Here is a 24,363-nt window from a genome sequence, read left to right as displayed (position 1 = left end):
CCTCTCTGGCAGGGCGCTCCCTGCTAGTGCGGAGTACTCCATGCCAACTCTACGGCTTGCTATGACCCGGGCTATTACATGAAGCCCTGGGATTGGCTGCTCGGGGATGGAGCGGCCAGAAATCAATAGGTCTGGGATGGAGCTGCTTGCTGCAGAGTACTTGAGGCTCGCACACGCTGCGCTCATTAGGAGAGAACAGGCTGAGCTTAACATGACTTCTTCCAGCAAGTGCACAAGACTCAGCGAGATGTGAAGAAGAGCTGCAGCTGCCTGCTCACATCTGCCATCCCTCCCTGTGCCTTCACATCTATAGACACACACACACATATATATATATATTTTGTTTTTTCTTCCTCCTGGACTTCTGTATGATGATGTACCCGATGCTTCACTCCAATCCATTCCTGGTGCTGCTCAGTGCCATCCTCTGGGGGCACGGCTACTCGGAGACGCGTGTCGTCAGCGGTAAGTGAGGCGGCAGCATGTGCTCTGCAAACTTTCCCCGGAGCAGCATGTGTCCGGGACGACTTACGGCGGAATATTTTAGAATGGCTGCAATGTGTTAATCATTTTCTGCCCACTTTCTAACCTGATCTGCGGAGGTGGCGAGGGCAAATATGGTATTTATGAAAACTGCAATGTACTGCAGTGCTGGAAATGGATTAGCAGTTACACATCTGCATACATCCATCTCTGTACACTTGTTCCTGGTAGGGCACGGCGGGCAATCTCTGAATTAAAGGGGTTTTTGTCTTAGAGGATAAGGAATAAATGTCTGATTGCTGGAGGTCTGATTTCCGGGAACCCAAAAATTGCACCGCTGAATGCCCCCGTGAATGGAGCAACAGTGCACATGCTTAAGCTACATGCCATTGACTTCTATGAGAGTGCGGAGCACATTGATCTCCACCTGTCCCATAGAAGTGCATCGAGCGGTGGTTGAGCATGCACACTGCTGCCCTCATTCACAGGGGCATTTAGGGGTGCAGTGGGGGTCCCAGTGATGAGGCATTCACTATGTAGACAGGGGGTAATGTTTTTGGTTGTAAAACTTCTTTAAAGGGGTAGTACCACAATTACAAGTTATCTCCTGTCCACGGGATAGGTGATATCTTGCTGATCCGTGCTGGTCTTACCGCTGAGACCCCTGCTGATACCAAGAATGGGGGTCCCTTGCCCACCCCCCATCCTCTTTACTATGGGGTTACTGCACTCCTCACAATGAGGAGATGACTGAATGGAGCGCTGGTCATGCAAGTGCACTAATTCTTTTTAGCCCCATTGAGTGTGCATACTCGGCCAGTGCTCCATTCACAGTAACTTCACTGCAGGGGGGAAAGAAGGGACCCCCACAGTGGCAGTCGGAGCAGGACATGGGAGATTAGCCCTATCTATAGGAGAACTTGTAATGATGCTGCAACCCCTTTAAGTGGGTTTACCCGCAGTCCTATGTAAATTTTCCCATTGTGATAATCTAAATAGGGAAGATACTGTATCACCATGAATTGTGCCAGATGACAGATTCAGCTCTACTGCATCACTTAGCTCTGCTGCATCTGCGTATACCTGTTATTTGCAAGTCCTTAGGTTACAATGTTTCTTGCTGTGAAGATACTTTGTTGCTGCATTGCTTCTCACTCCTCGGGTCTCTGTGTCACCCAATAGCAGGTAGAGGAAGTTATCCAAAAACTTTTTAGTATCTTGAAGAAAGTTTGCAAATATTAAGAAAACTTTACAAAAGTTAAGGCAAAAGTGCCCTACAAGCGGTAACAGCGCTCTACTGGTGTCAGAGCTGAACTTACTGGAAAGGAGGTCTTTAAATGTGGATGCGATATAAAAGGCAATAGCTTTACATAGGACTGCAGACCGGCTATATTACCCTCATTAGCACAGTGCACTAATACTGCAGCAAATGACAAACTCAGCTCTGCTACATCTGCACTGTCCCAGCACCTACATATGTCACAGTGCTGTATGTAAAAGTTGTCACATTACTAAATTAACACAAAGACTCATAAACTGCATGTGGTAACAAGAGCTTACATTCTATGTCCAAAGTGTGTGGAAGTGCAGATGTAGCAGTGCTGAGTCAGTGATTTGTTCAAGTGCTGAGTTTGTAATGTGGTTTAACGCATTATGCTATAACAGTTTTCTCTGTGGTTTTACATAGGACTGCAGGAAACCCCACAACCTATCTTAAAGGGGTTGTGCCAGAATTACAAGTTAGCCCTTATCCACAGGATATCGACAGGATAGGGGACAACTTGGTAACAACTGAGACCCCAGTCGATCTCGCAAACAGGACTCTTGCGCCCCCCATCCTCATCATTCTGGAGTTACTGGACCCAACCCCACCCTCCGCAGTGAGGAGGAGACTTAATGGAGCGCTGTTCGCACGAATGCAGTAGCACTCACTTTCAATTGGACTGCCGATTGGGGGCCGCTTGGGTATTTCCATCAACCCCACTGATATGAATGGAGTGCTGACTGCACATGCCCGCCCAGCGCTCCATTCACATTGGCGTCTTTGTGGGTAGAGAAATGATCCCCATAGTAGCAGGCAGTGCGGGAAACGGGGGTCCCTTTCTCAATATCAGCAGGGGGCTCAGACACCCACTGATCTGCAGGTCATCCCTTATCTTATGGATAGGGGCAAACTTGTACGGTGTTTGTGGTACAACCCCTTTGAGGCTGCGGGCCTTGAGGCGACCAGCTGAACACTCTTGGCGCTGATTTTGACAAGGGAAGCCTTGGCAAGCCTGACCTTTCTCCTGCAGTGGCTGGACATATAATTAGGGGGCGCCACCTTGGCAGAACCCCTCTAATCAAGAGAGTAAAAAGTTGTGCCATGATCGAAAATATCCACAGGTGCTAACGTTCAGATTAGTGGTGTCTGACCCGCACCGATCCTGAGAAGGCATCCGACGCATCTAGAAGCGAGGACCATGGTGGTCACACATCTGCACTCTACTCCTGGACTGCCGGAGATGGCCATGGTCCGGAGCTCCACCATCTCCAGAGGTTCCATGATTCCATGATTAGCGCAGTGGTGCGCAAGTGCAACAGTAAATACCCTCCCTTCAGCATACAAGAACCCTGTTCTCAGGACCGATGGGGGTCTCAGCAGTCGGACCCCCACCTATCTGAATGATATCCCATATCCCGTGAAGAGGGGAGAACTTTCAATCATTCAGTCACAACTCCTTTAGGCTAATTTCACACGGGCCGGTGCGATGTCAGGCCGTAACACTTGGGCCAATATCGTGTTCGCCAACATGGGATTTTGCCGCAGATCTGAGGCGTTTTTGTATCAAAACTGCCTTGTATCACTTTGGGGAAGTAGCGATCCTCCGCCGCGGCTATCAGCGATTGCGGTGTGCTACCCATTGCTTTCAATGGGAAGCCCCAATCACGTGGTTTAATGCTGCCGCCGGCCCATGGAAGAGAATGGGCGATGCGATGCAAGGGCACGCCCGAGGATAGGACAGGCAGCAACGTTTTCCTGCATCGCGGTGCAATACGATGCGGGAAAACATTGCTAATGTGTGTGACCACATTTAGAAGAATGGGGTTCATATTCGTGCGTTTCGCAACGCACAAATATCGCATAAGATTCTTGCCGTGTGAAGCTGGCCTTAGGCTTCCTACACACAGCCGAGCACAATTTTGGGCTATGTAACTGGGCCCGATAACGCACATACAATGCATATTCGGTAAAAAAATATCTCCCATCTCTTTGGTGGGATTGCGACCTTCAGCGCGGGTTTCAGCCATGTTGGAGGATCTGACCCCACTCAAAAGAAGGGGTTAATATTCAGGCGGCATTTGTGCGTCCCGCAATGCACAAATCTCGCACGATTTTCACAGCTGTGTGACAGCAGCCTTAGGCCGCCTGCAGACGGGCGGAAATTCCACGGCGGGATTTCCCGCGGAATTTCCACCCTTGGAAGCTGCCATAGGATTGCGTTAGCAAATGCAATCCTAGGCAGACAGCTGCCGTTTGGCCGCGTAAAATCTCGCGTGGCAAACAAACCGCAGCATGTTCTATTTCTGTGCCGGGCTCACAGAGCCCGGCACAGAAAAGTCACTCACCGGCCACCAGCTCCGGTCTGCGCATGCGCCGGCTGCCTGGCATATGAAATACCCGGAGTTGCGGGGCGCGGGTGAGTACGCGCTGCTCTCTGCAGGCACTCGGGTCGGGTCCGGCAGCGAGAATTCTCACTGCCGGATCCGACCCGGCCGTCTGCAGGCGGCCTTAAAGGGGTATTCTGGTGATGCAGCATTTTTTTCAATTTTCAGCCATCCAGTGGATAGGTGAAAATTGATAGATCGGTGGGTTCCAACCGTGGGGACCCCCACTGATCGGGAGCCCACGGGTCCAGCTTGCCCCACTTTCAGTCACTGCAGCATTGCTGTACTGACCTAAGCAGGGTGACACTGAATGGGCAGTTGGGTGGGCACGAGTTGTGCCACTCCATTCATTTCAATGGAGGCTAATGGAAATAGCTGAGCTCGGCTATTTCCGTCGACCCCATTTGAATGAATGGAGAGGCATCGTGGATCTGCAGCCAGCGCTCAATTCAATCCAGCAGTGATACAGCTGTGACAGCAGTGGGACAAACAAGACTCCCGTCCCACCGGTCAGACCCCACTGATCTACCAGTTTTCACCTATCCAGTAAATTGGTAAAAACTGAAAAAATGTCCCATGACTGTAATACCCCTTTAAATGCTGTATTCAGCTGGAGGCTAAAGTTAAATCCCACAGTTATCTCCGCTCCCCCGATGCACAAACAATGCAGGTTTAAATGACAAACTCAGCTCTGCTACATCAGTGAAGTAGTTGATGGGATGCAGTGAGTTAATTAATAAACTGCCGAATACAGCAGAACTGTCAAGTGAAATCCGTCCAATTTTAAGACAAATTTGGCAGCTGGACGCGGCGCTCTGCATAATGTATAGGTAAGACTTGGCATTGTCCATCGCTTTACAGCGAGTGGGTGGAGAATCGCGGCAACGTACCAAAGCCTCCATTCTGCAGATCCGTAGTAAAATGTTGCCAAATGACGGATGGCCGCTGCGTAATGACATTCCCATTACTCTGTGCTGATCTTACTATTCATACTGGCGCAATTAATTTACTCGTCGCCTAATGAATTACTGCAGGTAGCGTTTCCCGAAGTGTTTCGTCTCGTAGAAGTGCAGCGGAGACCGACGGCTTCAGTCATGAGTCAAATTCTGGGCCTCGGAGTCACGTGATCAAGTTGTACATCCATGGGGAATCCTTCGTTTGTGGACTGTAGCGAGGATACACAGATGTAGCAAAATGTAACCAGACCGATATCACTTTCTGCTACAATGTATCTTCTCTTAAAGGGACCCTGACATCGATTTCCAGCCTATTAACCTCTTAGTGACGGCCACTTCGCCTTTTTACTGATCTCACTAATGGGCTATGAATCTGCACAGACATCTTTTTGAAGCCTCTTTCATACGGGTGACAGCGATTTTTGCCGCTAGAAAATCGCATCTTTGTTTCTGCGATTTTTCAGCGATATCGCTGCTCTTTTGTAAGAATAATCGCACATCGCGGCCGCTTGCAATAAAACCAAACCACTTGCAATCGCGATTTCGTCCCCCGCTTGAAAGAGGAAACACACAGAACTCGCATGAATATGAACTCCGTTCTTTTGAGTCAGACCTGAGCATTTTCTTTTTCCTTCATAGAGATTCTACAAGGTTAAGCATTTCTGTACGTCCTGTTTTTTCGTGTTCCTCTGGACACCTCGCTCATTGTTTTCACGTGAATGTAATATTTCGCTTGTTCGTGGAGATTGATGACAAACTCCTGTTCAGCCATTGAAAAGCTATTGACATCTTACCTGAGCACACCGAGGGTCATTGAAAAGCTATTCAAATGACAAACGAACTGTGTGTGACACAGAAAGTTATAATGGGTAAAAAAACGCCAAATTAAACTTTGCTGTTCAGGGCAATACTCTTTAAAGGGGTATTCCAAGCGTAGACACATGTTGTATCCGTATCAGGAGAATGGGTGACATGTGACAGGCAACCACGAGATGGAAGAAGAGAACAGGTCGAAGAGGCGCTTTGCTTTCTCCATTGAAGTCTATGGAAATGCCATGTGCATTCGCTCTGCTCTACCCGTACCTCCCGCAGACTGTAATGGAGAGAGCCACCTGTTGACCTGCACTCTTCTTCTTTACCCTTTTTTGCAATTTGCTTTCAGCCTCTTTTACACGGGTAACATCGATATCGCCGTGAAAAAATAGCTGTGATATCGTGATTTTGTGGTGCTACAAAGTCACATGGCTTTGTAGCGCTCTTTTGCCAAAATTTTCTTGGGAGCTTGAAATGTAAGCCCTACCCCGAAAATAAACCCTAGCTGCATGAAAAACAAGCAAAAAAAAAACAATACATCAATGTGATGGCTGTAATAGGTCCATTGAGCGCTGGCTCTGATTGGCTGAGCCCTGACGCTCGAGAACCAATCAGAGGCAGTGCTTCCTGGAGGTGTGGTTTTTGAAACCCCTGACCAAGAAGTGCTCCCTGAAGACTACAAACAATGCCGGAGCTGCAGAGGAGATGCGCGGCGGAGCAGATAGCGCCTCTTAGATGATGTATTGTCTTTTTTGTTTTTTTTTTATGCAGCTAGGGCTTATTTTATGGGAAAGAGTAGGATTTCCTACTGTAAAACTTGCATCGCACCGCATGAAAACCGCATTTTTGTGCGGTGCGAAAGAAAGGAAGGCTCAATAGGGAAACATGGGCTAAAAACATAGCAAATCGCAGCAATATTCAGCAACCCGCAATTTTTTTCTCGCAATGTAGCAGCCTACAAAACATCGCTCATGTGAAGGAACCCATTGGAAAGCATGGCCTGCACATACATGCGATTTGTAGCGCTGTCACGAGAAAATCACATGATGATGTTGCCCGTGTGAAACCGGCCTTAGATGAAGGCAACACAGATATCAATAAGAGGTTGGACCCTCCATTGGACATTTATGACATCTCCTACAAAGGATCCCTTTAAATGTAAGTCAACCTTAAAGTGACTCTCCAATTTCGAAGGAGGCAGTTATATAACAGGACGTTGGTCTTCTGTGCCGCGTTCCTCTGATCTGCTGTTTCCGGGTCCTGTTTTCAGGCATGCAAGATGGCCAACGCAATCTTCAGACTACTTATTCCCCACAATGCATTGCAGGGCCGTGGAGTCGTTAAGCCAAACCTCCGACTGCTGCATATATGACTTCTGTTTTAAGTGATAAATTTACTATATTAAAATGGTAACATCGGGCTTTTCATCACCATGGCGATCAAATAATCAAGCTATTTAGAACATATATTTATTGGACATTTCAAAACTTTTCTAGTTGCCATGAAAGGAAATGTGCAGCAAATTCTGCATTGAATTAATTATACTATATATAGATTTATAGCAGAATTAGAGATGAGCGAACGTGTTCTAAACGAACACTTACGCACCCAGACACCGGCTTTACCGAGGACTTCAGTGTCCGCGCGTAAAGATTCGGCCGGCGCCGGGGGGCGGGGAGAGTCGCGGCGGCGCGGGCGGCAGCAGCGGGGAACAGGGGGGAGCCCTCTCTCTCTCCCTCTCCCCCCCACTCCCCGCCGCACCCCCCCCGCGCTGCCACGGCGCCCCCCGAACTTTTTTCGCCCGAGCACGGAATTGCTCGCAAAGTTCGGTGCTCGGGCGAAAAGGGGCGGAGCCGAACACGTTCGCTCATCTCTAATCAGAATTAAAAAAAAAATTTTCAAGCCGGAGTTGATACATTTTTATTGGGGGGGGGGGGGGGTTTGGGGGGGGGGGGTTTCTTTAATAATTAAAGGGGTTGTCCCGCGGCAGCAAGTGGGTCTATACACTTCTGTATGGCCATATTAATGCACTTTGTAATATACATTGTGCATTAATTATGAGCCATACAGAAGTTATAAAAAGTTTTATACTTACCTGCTCCGTTGCTGGCGTCCTCGTCTCCATGGTGCCGACTAATTTTCGCCCTCCGATGGCCAAATTAGCCGCGCTTGCGCAGTCCGGGTCTTCTGCAGTCTTCTATGGAGCCGCTCGTGCAGAATGCAGGCTCCGTGTAGCTCGCCCCGTCACGTGCCGATTCCAGCCAATCAGGAGGCTGGAATCGGCAATGGACCGCACAGAAGAGCTGCGGTCCACGGAGACAGAGGATCCCGGCGGCCATCTTCAGCGGTAAGTATTGAAGTCACCGGAGCGCGGGGATTAAGGCAAGCGCTCCGGTAAGCTTTCTTTACCTCCCTGCATCGGGGTTGTCTCGCGCCGACCGGGGGGGGGGGGTTGAAAAAAAAAACAACCCGTTTCGGCGCGGGACAACCCCTTTAATAGACTAGTCTCATAATATGGGGAAGAGGGACCAAAATGTCGCCCTAAGGCTCCTGAGCCCGGGTACAACTGCATCCTCTGCACCTACTATAGTAACACCCCTGAGTGTAACTCCAGGCAAACACTCGAGTCTTCTCTATAACTACAGAACTTTATTTGCCTCCAGAGTTTCACTTACCTGAGCTGTGCTGTTTTGCACCCCCTGTGTTATTCTAGGCCCTATAGGTTACGGCAGTGCTGTTGGATTTTTCTATATAGAGGACAGAAACCGAGAACGAAAAGGGGCCGCAGAACAGACACCACATAAAAAGTGCCCTAGGAGTGAATGTAGAGGAATTCCATAATGGTGCCATTCAGATGAGTGAAGCTTTGAGGGTCAGTAGAACTCTAGAACTCCTCTCGAAGGAGGAACTTTCAGTTTTTGCTCATTACTCTCACAATTTCTATAGTTCTGCTTAGTACATATGAAATGTCACCCAAATGTCAAGTTTATTGTTTTTTTGTTATTACTGTCACCTTAAGAAGAGAGTGCGAGGCAGGTCGGGGGCGTCTTCCCGTGAGACTGTCGGGAGGAAGGAGTTATAAAATGGAAGTACGCCTACGCCAGATCCTTTGCATTGGCCTGTAGAACAGCCGGACAGAGTGAGGCAGATAGAGGGGGCGTCCGAACCTCCAAGGAGGCAGATGTTACTCTGCAAGGGGGGACACCAAATATTGTATGAGGCTTGCTGCTGTGGAAGTGGCTAACTATCTCTGCTTCATGCTGCTTGCACTCGCTGATGAGAGTGGACATTGTTTGTTCTTCCTGAGTTCTGTTAAGCAGACTCTGACAGGTTGTGGTTTCGGTCTATCTCAAGTCCTCTACATGTCCATTATGGGGAATGTGTGAGACCGGGCCATTCCAGGGCCCATGCACTGCTGTATTCCCCATGCCCTCGGGAGCCGCACAATCCAGGCTGCCCCCCCGTGTGCTGCTCATCTCCAAAGTGGTCTTCAATTTATTACTTAGAATTGTGTTCTAAGATGAAGAACCTCAGTAAAAATAGGCAGTTTGTGGAGCCCCACAAGCGGGTAGATTAAGAGATGGAGCTCACATTGTGGTCAACAGAACTGTCTTCACTTGGCAGTAAAATCTTTATAACTTGGCACACAGTTTCAGAACTCCTCAATGCTGATTCCTGTACTTGGCAGCACTGTCTCGGATGGTCAACCCGTCGCAGTCTGTATACTCAGCAGGCCTGGTATGTCTCCATGGACACACTGAACACTTCATGGTGGTTAGCACTCACAGTCTCTTACTGGTGGCCTTCCTCTTTCTCACCGGTACAGCGATCATGACCAGTGGTCCCTCAGCTTGGATGATCTGATTGACAAGGTATGCTCAGCCCTGATCAGGAGGCTCGAGGGCTTCTTGAAGCAGCATGCTCCCTACCTCTTCCTCAACAGATCCCAGGGCTTCTCTCAAGGCTCACATCTCAGGCCACACCCAACTTTGCACCAACTTATCATACTTGTTGCACAGTTCAGCTCCACAGCCACTCTGTGCTACACCATGTCATTTGTACCAAATGCAGGCACCACCCTGTGGGGTGAGACATGCCATATCATCAGACACGCATGCCTCACCCAGCATCGGTTATGTAAACCTTCACAATAGCCATCATGACTGGGTTTGAGATCACCGACACAAGGGAATCTGTTACAATACACTGCACAGTTACTTGTTTCAATGTACTGCATGGTATGATAACCATCAGTTGCTATAGCCATGGCCAGCCATAGCTACACGTGACCTGTGTAGTCGTATAGGGCCACCAGCACCAGACGGATGTAGGATGGGATCAGTTATCCCCCTTAGGTTCACCTGGCCAGATGATCCTCTTCCTCCATGTGGCAGCGTCTTGTGGAGCTACATGAATTCTCCTCTCCTCTGATCTTCTGTTAGCCCATCAGAGCTTTCCCAACACAATCACATAGTTGTGTTACTGTATGTTACGTTGTGCTGCTGGGATCTGTAGTGATAAGATTCCTAGCAGCACAGCTCCTCAGGTGGTGAGTAATTGAGCTGGCTGCGTGTGGTATTCCCCAGCAGCCAATCCCCTTTAGTCTGCAGCACATATAAACCCAGCTCCTGTCAGTAGTTGAGGCTGGTCTTGTACTGTTTGGAAATCTCTGTTTTGTTCCCACTCAGAGCTGTGTTTGCATGTAGGTCTGTTGTATCTCTCTGCTTCCCAAAGACGGTTTGAACACCTGTGGTCCTAGTCTGCAGCACATGCAGCACCCCTCTTGCCTTCCCCTGACAGGTGCAGCCTCCAAACGTCCTATGTCTCGCTCTGTGTGTCAGTTGGTGGGTCCCTGACACAGTTCCCTATGTCAGCTCGGTGGCTGACTGTCTTATCTCCCCTGTATAAGGACACGTAGACTTGCTGTGGAGTTTCATCTGTGTGCATGTGAGCTCTGGGTGGAGTCTGTGTGGTTTGCACTATATGTTGTAGTCTGCTGTAAGCCGGTGCCTGTAAGTTGGTGTCCGTTAGTCAGTATCCTGTTGTTTGTCCTGTATAGTTTGCTGTGTGACCTGTGCCTGTTGTCTGTGCTGTTGCAGCTTGCGGTGTGAACTGCGTTCAGTGCCGCTGGACTCCTGGTTAGTGTAGGGACTAGTGGTATAGCCAGGAGCCGTAAAGTGGCCCGCTAGCTTCCATATTTTGATCTAAATGTCAACTAATACCTGATATTTATATATAGCTTAACATCTGCTACTAGTGGTTCCATTTTGGCTGCTGTATGCAGTGTTTTCTGGCTCTGTGTGTCAGCTTACTCTGTCCCGCTATCCCTGTCATGTGGCATGTTTGTGTGTCCTGTCCTGGGTGCGTGGTTCCTAGGATTAGCTAGGGCCCAGATCCGAAGGGCCGCCCTTTATTGGGGTGATGTCCACGCTTAGGTAGGGCCATGTCATCCTCCCTGTAGTTCAGGGCAAGTTGTCTGAAACCCTTGTGTTTCCTTTGGTCACGATCGTGTGGGCCCCGTGCTTAGTTTGCCCACACGATCGTAACACTGTATCTATGTTAGGAGCTTGGTTCTGGTATTGCATCTATGTACTAAGTAGCAGGGGCATAGCTAAATGCTCATGGGCCCTGGTGCAAAGGTTTATCTTGCCCCCCCCCCCCCCCAACGTCTCTTAATCTTATAATGCAGAGGCGTAACTTGAAGCTTTTGGGCCCCAATGCAAAACCTGTAACAGGGCTCCCAACTATAATTGCCAATCCTTTATTCATAGTATTGGGATCCCTATATGGAGAAGTGAAGCCTTATGGGCCCCCCAAGGCTCCTGGGCCTGGGTGCAACCTCATCCCTTCCATCCCCTATAGTTACTCCAGTGCTGAGTAGTATTGAGTGAACTGAAACAGTTGAACCCTGTTTCGGGTCTAACTTTGCTAAAGGACAGTTTGAGCAAACCCAAACCTATAGCACTCTTTTCCTTGTTTCTTTTTCAGTAATTTTGCCTTAAAACAGCTCAAAATCACCTAGATACAGGCCTAGGAGACCTAAGAGTGCTATACTGGCCCTTACTGTATCTTAGACAGTGTTTATACACCAGTTTTAAGGGGTATTTGATTTGAAGTAATTCAAACAAACTTTTGAAGAGTTTGCCCATCACTAGTATTGAGCTCAGTTCTGGTGCTGTATATATGCACTGAGCTTGGTTTGGTTGCTGTGTCTATGTATTGAGCTTGCTTCTGGTGCTGTATTTATGTTATGTGCTTGGTTCTATTATTGTATCTCTGTACTAAGGTTGGTTCCTGTGGAATTTGTATTATGAGCTTGGTTCTGGTGCTGTATTTATATCATGAGCTTGGTCTGTCGCAATATTTATTCACTGAGCTGTTCTGGTCTGGGTGTGCTAACCTAAGGCCGGTGTCACAGGAGCATGAGCGCATTTACTCGCAAATCTGCGCAATGAGCGCTGTGTATTGGCATGCGTATGTGTGTCTTACTGTACCTTTAGCACGTGCAAGTAGTGGGCATTTGCGTGCGCAAAAAAAAAAAAAAAGAAACACGCAGCCATGCTCCCATTCACTGAAATGGGCAATTAAGTTAATGAGTTCAATATCTGCTATTTTCGTGGGCAAATGCACAGGAATATAGAGCACCCTGCGCACACGAAATATGCTTACGTGAATGAACCCATTGAAATGGGTTATATTTACTGCGCATTATGCGAGCAAAACGCGCGAATGTGACACAGGCCGCGGGCCGACACTAACTGTAACATCAGCATCCAGTATTATAACTAAACAAGCACTCGCGGTTTTAGCGTTTACTTGACTGCACAAGATTAACTTTTCCGTACAAGTTCCTATATGGTCCAGAAAACAGGGTAAAATCCTAAAACTGGACCCCCGTGCGGCCTTGCTGCATTGTCCCTCTGATGAGTATTATTTGCGCACGTGAATGTATCTTTCCTTCCCATGCAGGTTATTACAGATACCAACACCCAGGGACTCCAGCTGAATAAGCCCCATGGCATTAACTCCCGCGGCCGCAGATGTAGCGTTCAGCCACTGATCACTTGCGCTCCGCTTAGAGCAGAGATTGCTTTGCTGGCTGGCGAGGACGCGGTTTCTCTCTGGACGGCACAAGCTGCCTTTGTTACCCTTTTTATTATTATACAGATGGAATAAATCGGGTATCTGCAGATGAAGAGCTCTGAGCGTCCCCCGCCGGCCGCTGGATCTGCTGGATTCTTCCACCTCGGCTGCAGCGCTCTCCCATGACTTCATAAAGAATGAGAAGTGATGATAATGCACTTTGGAGAGATGCAATTACTTTAAGTATATATTGGGCAGGAAAGATGCAAGCTAATCTCGTTAGCCGCCATTTAACGACCGGCGTATTAATCATAGCCATTATACCTTAATGACTGCTGTTTACTGCATTCTGTTTTTATAAGACGGCTGCTATTTATATGAACGATTGCCAATCCTTTTACTTCTGTGTGACGCCGCTACAAGCCCTTGCTCCTGAATGCTGAGGCTCCAAAATAAGGCCATTCCTTAATGCATTCATACAGAGTCCTGCTCTCTGGTTGGGTTGGACGTATTGGCTTCACTGACCTCTTAAAGGGCCACTCTTGTGAAAACACTTTTTTCCATCCCTGCCCCCTCTCTCCTGATTGCCTGTCACACTCTGGAGTCTCCTCTGTGTATTGCAGCCACTTCCATGCAGGTCAGCCTCCGCTCTGATGCTTATCAGCCACCATTTTTATGGTGACAATTTCTTGGTTTCACATCAATCCCATGATGCATTAACAGAGCATTAGCTACAGGTTGTACCATTTCTGCCTGCTGGGTGGTCAGTTTAATTATTATTACCTAAATAAGCTACAGACCATGAGTATACAGTAGGGAGAATGAGCTGTGATCTCCTCTATTATCCCTGTGTGATCATCATTATTAACTGTGTTTTGCTCTAGGTTGTGTAAATGACTATGTGGGCGGCCATATTACCTGAGCTGCAGTTAACAGCTTTTAGAGATATGCTTTGCAGCAGCTTCATGGGCCACAGACACAATGGACAGGAGGGGACTCATGGACATCTAAAGCTACCTTCACACGGCTAAGCACGATATCAGGCCGTGAAACTCAGCCCGATATCGCACTCTAGAAAGTGCGATGTATCCGGAGATGCGAGGCGTTTTTCTGTCAAAAACGCCTCCCATCACTTCAGGTAAAGCAGCGCTGGAGGATCGGCAAGTGTTTCCCATTGTTTTCAGTGAGAAACCTTGCATCGCACTCACGTGTCTACCGCACACACCGTGCATTTCGTTTTCCAACCCCATTGAAAACAATGTGCGACGGGAACACCCTAAGATAGGACATGCTGCTCCATTTGACTCCATTTAAAGGGCCTCGCATCGCACACATCTGGTTGCCTTTCTCGGTCATGTGGAAGCGGCCTCATTCAGCAGTAGTTCATCTACGAACGGCCCGACGCTTTACGTCCCTCTTAGTAGCTGCAGAGATTTTTTGCTTAAACAGCACATTAATGATTTGTGGCCGGATCTTGCCAGGTACAATACTGGCAGTGGTAGAAATACTAATAATGATTGGTGAAGCTCGCCCGGCTGCCAGCATTACTTAGTAGATATTAGTGGGCTTTTACACTCATTTACTGGACAGAAGATCTCAGCCTAAAAACTTTTTGCAGAACGTCCTAAGAGGTTGTAATTCATGTCAAACCTTTTATAATGAGAGGGACGGCACTAATAATGGGTACTGGGCGAATGCACTAAGGAACTGCACGGTGGGCAGCTACCCCCCTCAATAATCAATAATAATTGGGAAGGTAGGAAAGTAGATAGATAGATAGATATGAGATAGATAGATAGATATGAGAGAGATAGATAGATAGATAGGAGATAGATAGATAGATAGATAGATATGAGATAGATGGATAGATAGATAGATAGATAGATAGGAGATAGATAGATAGATGGATAGATTGATAGATTTGAGATAGATGGATAGATAGAGAGATAGATGGATATGAGATAGATAGATAGATATGAGATAGATAGATAGATATGAGAGAGATAGATAGATAGATAGATAGATAGATAGGAGATAGATAGATAGATAGATAGATATGAGATAGATGGATAGATAGATAGATAGATAGATAGATAGATGGATAGATTGATAGATTTGAGATAGATGGATAGATAGAGAGATAGATGGATATGAGATAGATAGATAGATATGATATAGATAGATGGATAGATAGATAGATAGATATGAGATAGATAGATAGATTGATAAATTTGAGATAGATAGATGGATGGATAGATAGATAGATAGATAGAGAGATAGATGGATATGAGATAGATAGATAGATATATAGATAGATGGATAGATAGATATGAGATAGATAGATAGATTGATAGATTTGAGATAGATAGATGGATGGATAGATAGATAGATAGATAGATATGAGATAGATGGATAGATAGATATATATTAGATAGATTTGAGATAGATAAATATTAGATAGATAGATAGATATGGGATAGATAGATAGATAGATAGATAGATAGATAGATAGATAGATAGATAGATAGATATGAGAAAGATAGATATATATTAGATAGATTTGAGATAGATATTAGATAGATAGATATGAGATGGATAGATAGATATGAGATAGAAAGATAGATAGATTGATAGATATGAGATAGATTGATAGATATGAGATAGATAGATAGATAGATAGATAGATAGATAGATAGAGAGATATGAGAGAGAAAGATAGATAGATAGATATAAGATAGATTTGAGATAGATAGATATTAGATAGATTTGAGATAGATAGATAGATAGATATGAGATAGAAAGATAGATAGATTGATAGATATGAGATAGATAGATATGAGAGAAAGATAGATAGATATATATAAGATAGATTTGAGATAGATAGATATTAGATAGATAGATAGACATGAGATGGATAGATAGATATGAGATAGATAGATAGATAGATATAAGATAGAAAGATAGATAGATTGATAGATATGAGATAGATAGATATGGGATAGATAGATATGGGATAGATAGATAGATGATAGATAGATATGAGATGGATAGATGGATAGATGGATAGATAGATAGATAGATAGATAGATAGATAGATAGATATGAGATAGATATGAGATAGATATGAGATAGATAGATAGATAGATAGATAGATAGATAGATAGATATGGGATAGATAGATAGATATGAGATAGATAGATAGATATGAGATAGATAGATAGATAGATAGATAGATAGATAGATAGATAGATAGATAGATAGATAGATATGAGATAGATAGATAGAGATAGATAGATAATAGATAGATATGAGATAGATAGATAGATAGATAGATAAATAGATAGATAGATATGAGATAGATAGATAAATAGATAGGAGACAGATAGATAGATAGATAGATAGATAGATAGATATGAGATAGATGGATAGATAGATAGATAGATAGATATGAGATAGATGGATAGATAAATAGATAGATAAATAGATAGGCAGTCTGTCTGTCTACCTTTGTGCAGAAAGCAGCAAGATAGCAGCATACCCACACCAGAATAGCTCTGTGAATAAACACGGTACCAGTACCAACCTTAGTACATAAATGCAGCACCAGAACCAAGTTCAACACAGAAATATAATACCTGAACTAAGCTCTTAAAATACATACAGGACCAGAACTAATCTCAGTACATAAATACAACACCAGAACCAAGCTGATAACATAAATACTGCAGAAACCAACTCCAGTAAATAGATGCAATAGTAAGTTCAGTACATAAATGTAGCACCAGAACCCAGCTCACTTCATAAGCACAGCACAAACCAACCTCAGTACACAGACAAATAGCAAAACCAAGCTCAGAACATAAATGCACCAGTAGAACTAAGAGACTGTTTAGCGGCGGCGCTGATGGACTGACAGTGGTGCCTCGGAACATCAGAGGGGAGGAGGGAGAGCCAGGAGGAGGTGATTCATGTAGCTCCACAAGACGCTGCCACACGGTGGAAGAACATCCTCTGGCCAGGAGGGCTTAAGAGGTGCAATAACCCCTAGCCTACATCTGTTTGGTGCCCCCTTACCAACTGGAGGCCAGCACCCTGCGGTCCACACGGGTCGCATGTAGCTAAGCATAAATACGCGGCATGTAATAATTTGGTGGACATGTTACAGATTTTGCATTGGGGACTCGGAGCTTCAAGTAACATCCCAAGGGGGAAATGTCATCATGTGCCGTACTTCTGAAGTCCCTTTTATTGATGCAGATAGACTTTTTGTTATGTAAGGTCTAATCTGCTGTGGGAGACCTTTCTTAACCATTTATGCCAGGAATTAGGAATAAGGCAGCTTTTAAAAGAGGATTGAAAAGTGGGCGTGGCTAGCTGCTCCGTCAGGATTTAGAGTTCGGTTTTATGACATGCAATTTTTTAAAAAGTCTAAATTTTTGCACAATCTCACTCCAGTAGATGGGGTGCCACAAAAATCATAGAGACATCTATAGGTATATTTAAAGATGACACAATACTGTGCAACAGCAACGTTGCCTCCAATGAAACTGACTGCAAAAATACCGCCTGTGATACATTCTTCACAACACAGAAAATGTATCAAAACGTTGCACTTTGCTGATAAATTTGCCACATTTGTCGGACTGCTGGGCTTCTCTGCTCCCTCTAGTGGTCGCTACAGGCAACAACCATCTGCATCTTCTAAATCAATGACTCTGTGGAGTATTTGGACCTCTTCATCAGATTAACGGCGCTCCGACTACTGTGCAGGTATAGCAGGAAATGAATCAACACACTGGAGAGTTTTGTTTGTCTACTAAAGAAAACCAACTATACTTCCCCCTCCTCCAATTTCCCAGACCTAATAAAAACCACGGACTCCAAAAGGGGTTAGGTAAATTTGCAGCAGCAGCCACTTTATTTTATTGACAAACTTACAAATAAGTGAGATGGAACAATACCTCTGCAGCGCCACCTACTGGAAGGCAGCATTCCTGCAAGTCAATGTTAGACTCTTTATACAAGCCTTGTAAAAATGACTGGGAATTGAAAGCCAAGCCAGAATCCATACACAGACAGCTGTTTCAAGAAGTTTGTCCCAAGAGGCCTGTGATGTGGGTTAGAAACGCTATCTTTTCTCCTTAGGGAGAGCACCTAGAAGGGGAGTGAATGATAAGACTTATAAGGCCATTCATGTTCCTCTGGGTAACATGCAAATAAGGGAGATGGAACAATACCCGTGCAGCTCCACCTATTGGAAGACAGCATTCCTGCAAGTCAATGTTAGACTCTTTATACAAGCCTTGTAAAAATGACTGGGAATTGAAAGCCAAGCCAGGATCCATACACAGACAGCTGTTTCAAGGAGTTTGTCCCAAGAGGCTTGTGATGTGGGTTAGAAACGCTATCTTTTCTCCTTAGGGAGAGCACCTAGAAGGGGAGAGAATGATAAGACTTATAAGGCCATTCATGCTCCTCTGGGTAACATGCAAATAAGGGAGATGGAACAATACCCATGCAGCTCCACCTATTGGAAGACAGCATTCCTGCAAGTCAATGTTAGACTCTTTATACAAGCCTTGTAACAATGACTGGCCTTATAAGTCTCTTACTCGCTCACCTCCTGTGTGCTCTCCCTAAGGAGAAAAGATAGCTTTCCTGATGGACAAACTTCAAACATGATCCCAAAGACTCCATCTAAACACCCAGAGAAAGACAACATGATACGTAGAAGGTTCTTGGAACTGCCCACTATGAATGCACCCCATTTACCACAAATCAGTGGCTTCGTTTTATCCCATTAGGCGGCCATGATGATCACAGCTGCATAAGGGAAGAAAACCATGTTAGTCTGAATCCTTCACACGGGTGTATGCGCCACTATGGAGCATAGTTGTCCATGAACTTTTTTTTACCTTTCAAACTCTGCGCTATTTTGATATAAAAACAGACCGCGGGAGGAGCGGTCCTATCTATCTCGCATGTACTATTAATGAGAATACCACTAGTGAAAATGGAACCATTGAAATCAGTGGATTCGTCTTGTCCCATTAAGTGGCCATGATTATCACGACCCCATAAGGGGACAAAATCACGCCCGTCTCTTTAAGCCCCGAGGCTAATTTCACAGAGACAAGTGCTATCAGGCTGTGAAATAGGCACGATGTCGCGCTCGCCAACATGTGATGTCGCCGCTGATGCAAGGCGAGTTAAAACTGCCACACATCTCTCCAGGGAAGCAGCGATCCTCCGTGGTAGCCGCCGCGGAGGATCGAAAATTGTTTCTATTGTTTTCAAAAGGTAAACATCGCATCACAATCGTGCGCACCTCGCAGGCGGGACAATGCTGTGCTAACGCCATTCAAAACTATGCACGACGCGATGTGAGGCGTTCCGAAGGAACACACAAAGATAGGTCATGACATAATTTTTTTCCTGTGGCACAATGCAATGCTGGAAAAAATCACTTGTGTGTATGACCCCGTTCAAAAGAATGGGGTTCATATTCTTGCGAGATTTCAATGTCTTGCGACACACAAATCTCACGCAAATTTCTTGGCTGTGTGACAACGGCCTGAGTGCAGTAATACATGATCCCCTATAACTGCTTCCTGGTCACATTTTTCAAATCCACTGTCTGACATCTTCCTATATTCTGATTGAAGCTTGTACAGCTCCAATGTCAGAAGACGTCCGACAGGGTATTCTTACCATCTATTGCCAGCCACTCCACTGTCAGAGCCTCTCTGGCACACACACACTGTCTTTAGCCAGCAGATGGCAGCGTTGTATAACAGCAAAAAGAGAAAGCCTTTTAGGAAACCCTGAATCCAAAATTGGATTGGAAAGGGTTAAGGGCTCCTTTACACGAGCCTCTTCAGCACAACATATTTGCACTATGAACGAGGTTAATTTGCGCACACGTCTACACAATATACTGTACTTTTTGCACATGCAGGGCCAGTATATATAAGCGCACAACACCCAACCACGGTGATTTAGAAGACTATGTAGTATAATGAGGTCCAGATGTGTTCTTTTTGCCGCGGTTTTGCTCAGTGTTTCGCGCTTCCCCTTGCGTATTCTATGGGGCCCATTTGTTTGCAAATGCAGACAAAATAGAGCAGATTCTATTTTTTTGCATGAGTGAGTAATGTTCACGCAAAAGCGGGAAATGAGAATAAACCCATTAAGATCAACAGGTTTTATACTCTGCGCATTACGCACAACAATTGCGTGCGCAAATACACCCGTTGTGAAACATGAGATGTATTCTAGAATTTGTATATAGTCTATGGACGCATTTGCTCTGCATGTTACATGTGCAAAATTTGCTCGTGCAATATACTGTTAATAGAACCCATTGATTACCATCAGCTCAGTCAAACGTGCGCATTTTGGTAGGACAGAAATTGCAGGCTCCTCCTTACATGTGCAGGACAATAGCCAGGAAGCCCTCTTGACAGAATGTTGCCTATTTCTCTGGGCACATATTAGATACAATATTTTAATATGGCTAAAACATAAACCTTATGACAATATACGAGCCTTCATAATTCTGTGCTTGCCTATTCCAGGTCTTTTTTATCATTTATATGCAGTGAAGTTACATCACTGAGGCGTCAGATATTCGGCATTTTGCAATTAGGTAATTGAGCATAAGTGTTCAAAAGTTGCTCTGCATTTTAAGGATTCTCTAAGGTGCAAGAAACATCATACTTAAACTGATGTAATCAAGTCATCTTTCAGAATCTCCCCTGTAGTACAGGCAGATTATACCAAACAGAACATACTATCACAAGCAATGAGCCCACTAGACTAACTCATCGACCAAAAGCTTTACACTAGACTGTAGACTGACCATCAGCATTGTGTACACTAGATTGTAGACTGACTGACCGCATTGTGTACACTAGATTGTAAACTGACTGGCAGCATTGTGTACAGTAGACTGTAGATTGACTGACAGCATTGTGTGCACTAGACTGTAGACTGACTGACAGCATTGTATACACTAGACTGTAGACTGACTGACAGCATTGTGTACACTAGACTGTAGACTGACTGACAGCATTGTATACACTAGACTGTAGACTGACTGGCAGCATTGTATAAACTAGACTGTAGACTGACTGACAGCATTGTGTACACTAGACTGTAGACTGACTGACAGCATTGTGTACACTAGACTGTAGACTGACTGACAGCATTGTATACACTAGACTGTAGACTGACTGACAGCATTGTATACACTAGACTGTAGACTTACTGACAGCATTGTGTACACTAGACTGTAGACTGACTGACAGCATTGTATACACTAGACTGTAGACTGACTGACAGCATTGTGTACACTAGACTGTAGACTGACTGACAGCATTGTGTACACTAGACCTCAGACTGACTGAAAGCATTGTGTACACTAGAGTGTAGACTGACTGTTGATAGCATTTACACTTCACTGCGGACTCATCAACCCCAACGCTTACATCAGACTGTGGATTAACAGGTGGAAGTGCGTAGACTAGAGTGTAAACTGACTGGTGGCAGCGTTTACAGTAGACTGTGGACTGATCAACCACAACATTTATACGAGAATTTGTACCGACCAGTCCAAAGCGTTGTGTAAACACTGTTTCCAGTCAACCACAGCTTTTACATTCGACTGGATTCACTGATGGCAGCAGACTTGTGAGAGGGGTGAGCAGTGCCCTACTCCTCTCTTACTTATGATCGCGGCTTGGTTATTCTGTGGCTTTCTTGATGGACTTCTAGATTTAAGATGTAGACTGTACAAAGAAGACCACAAGAGGGAGTTCCAGTATTGCTAATAGACATCAATGTATCTGACGGAGAATACATTGTGAAGCTTCCAGAAAAGGACTCTGATTGGCTGTGTAGCCCCATTTGACTGAAGGAAGGGCTGGCAGCCATCTTGAGCCTCTGACACAGCTCAGGTTCACGGAGAAAGAGAGGAATTCAAGAGACAGCCCTTAAAGAGCAGACAGAACTGAAGTGGCATAGGGCGTTATGACTCAGTGACAGCACAAGCCACTGGTACAGCCTAATCCCCATGCCTTGGAATGGCCAGGATGCTGGCAGCAAAACCTATGGGTGGCCATGGCAGCCAATACCGGAGGCTGCCTGTACAGATGAAGTCATATAGCCAGGAAAGAGTGGTGCAGCATGGGCTTCATGTGTGTTTCATCCCCTCTTGGGGGGAGATGATAGGGGGCATTTTTTTTTGCTACAATGATGCTGGGACAAAGGTTTGTACAGCGCCCACCGCACAGAAGAATGACAGTGAGATCTGTACTTATGATGACTATGCACTATGTGGAAGGAGAGGGATGCTCTCTTCCAAAAAGGACTCCGTCCCAGAAGAGAGAAGCTAAGCCATGCTTGAAAAAGGCTCTCTTTGAGCTGAAACACTGCCGTTTTTGTGTACGTGTTACTTCCATAATAAAAGCTGCCCGAAGGATGTGCTGTAGAGATGAGCGAACACCAAAATGTTCGGGTGTTCGTTATTCGAAACGAACTTCCCGCGATGTTCGAGGGTTCGTTTCGAATAACGAACCCCATTGAAGTCAATGGGCGACCAGAGCATTTTTGTATTTCGCCGATGCTCGCTAAGGTTTTCATGTGTGAAAATCTGGGCAATTCAAGAAAGTGATGGGAATGACACAGAAACGGATAGGGCAGGCGAGGGGCTACATGTTGGGCTGCATCTCAAGTTCACAGGTCCCACTATTAAGCCACAATACCGGCAAGAGTGGGCCCCCCCCCCTCCCAACAACTTTTACTTCTGAAAAGCCCTCATTAGCATGGCATACCTTTGCTAAGCACCACACTAGCTACAACAAAGCACAATCACTGCCTGGATGACACTCCGCTGCCACTTCTCCTGGGTTACATGCTGCCCAACCGCCCCCCTCCCCCCCACAGCGCACACCAAAGTGTCCCTGCGCAGCCTTCAGCTGCCCTCATGCCACGCCACACTCATGTCTATTTAGAAGTGCGTCTGCCATGAGGAGGAACCGCAGGCACACACTGCAGAGGGTTGGCACGGCTAGGCAGCGACCCTCTTTAAAAGGGGTGGGGCGATAGCCCACAATGCTGTACAGAAGCAATGAGAAATAGAATCCTGTGCCACCGCCATCAGGAGCTGCACACGTGGGCATAGCAATGGGGAACCTATGTGCCACACACTATTCATTCTGTCAAGGTGTCTGCATGCCCCAGTCAGACTGGTAATATGTACCTTAACAGTAACCGCGTTGGTGGTAATGTGGTGGTGACTGCGGACCTACCGTGTTTCCCCGATAGTAAGACACCCCCGATTGTAAGACGTATCGGGGGTGTCAGGGGGGTCGGCCAATGTAAGCCGTACCCCGAAAGTAAGACATACCGTAGAAAAAAAAAATCATTACTCACCTCCCCCGGCGTTCTGTCGCGCTCCGGCAGGATGTCGCTCGCTCCTCGTCCCCGTCGCAGCATTGCTTTCTGAATGCGGGGGCTTGAAATCCCCGCCTCCAGAAAGCTAATACACACGCCGTCAGCCAGTTACAGAATGGCTGTGATTGGCTGAAGGCGCACGGGGCTTCAGCCAATCACACTATTCAATGACATCATTGAATGGCTGTGATTGGCTGAAGGCGCACGTGGCTTCAGCCAATCACACCCATTCAATGATGTCATTGAATAGTGTGATTGGCTGAAGCCACGTGCGCCTTCAGCCAATCACAGCCATTCAATGATGTCATTGAATAGTGTGATTGGCTGAAGCCCCGTGCGCCTTCAGCCAATCACAGCCATTCTGTAACTGGCTGCCGGCGTGTGTATTAGCTTTCTGGAGGCGGGGATTTCAAGCCCCCGCATTCAGAAAGCAATGCTGCGCCGGGGACGAGGAGCGAGCGACATCCTGCCGGAGCGCGACAGAACGCCGGGGGAGGTAAGTAATGATTTTTTTTAATTATAAGACATACCCCGAAAGTAAGACATAGTCTGGCTTTTGGGGATAAAAAGAAAGTAAGACACTGTCTTACTTTCGGGGAAACACGGTAGTAGCACGGTTGTATTTTGTTGGTTTTCGGAATGCGGCCAGGATTAAGTGGGCCGTGGCGGGGGGATGGTGTGGGGGCTCTCTTGTTGTGTCGGTAAAGGTGAAATTCTTGGACTGCCACCAGACGAACCAATGCAAAGGCATTTGCCAAGAATGTTTTCCCTGTTGGAGGAGGAGGGGGATGTTTTTGAGGCACTACGTGTCCTCTCCACGTGTCCGTGGTTATATGCACCTTAACAGTAACCGCGTTGGTGGTAATGTGGTGGTGACTGCGGACCTAGTAGCACGGTTGTATTTTGTTGGTTTTCGGAATGCGGC

General features: G+C 46.0%; 1 protein-coding gene across 2 annotated transcripts in view; it reads left to right on the top strand.

Annotated features, from left to right (window-relative positions):
• Window positions 1–220: 220 nt before the first annotated feature.
• CHODL (chondrolectin) overlaps window positions 221–24,363 on the top strand; it is a 72,703-nt gene continuing 48,560 nt past the window's right edge. For both annotated transcript variants that reach the window (XM_066599102.1, XM_066599101.1), the window contains exon 1: window positions 221–465. In XM_066599102.1, the coding sequence (XP_066455199.1) occupies window positions 369–465 (97 nt within the window). In that variant the 5' untranslated portion in view covers window positions 221–368. The remainder of the gene's footprint in view (window positions 466–24,363) is intronic.

This window comes from Eleutherodactylus coqui, chromosome 4 (genome assembly GCF_035609145.1).
Source record: "Eleutherodactylus coqui strain aEleCoq1 chromosome 4, aEleCoq1.hap1, whole genome shotgun sequence".
NCBI classification, from domain to species: Eukaryota; Metazoa; Chordata; class Amphibia; order Anura; family Eleutherodactylidae; genus Eleutherodactylus; species Eleutherodactylus coqui.
Note: the sequence above shows the minus strand (reverse complement) of the source record. Positions and strands in the feature narration are given on the sequence as shown.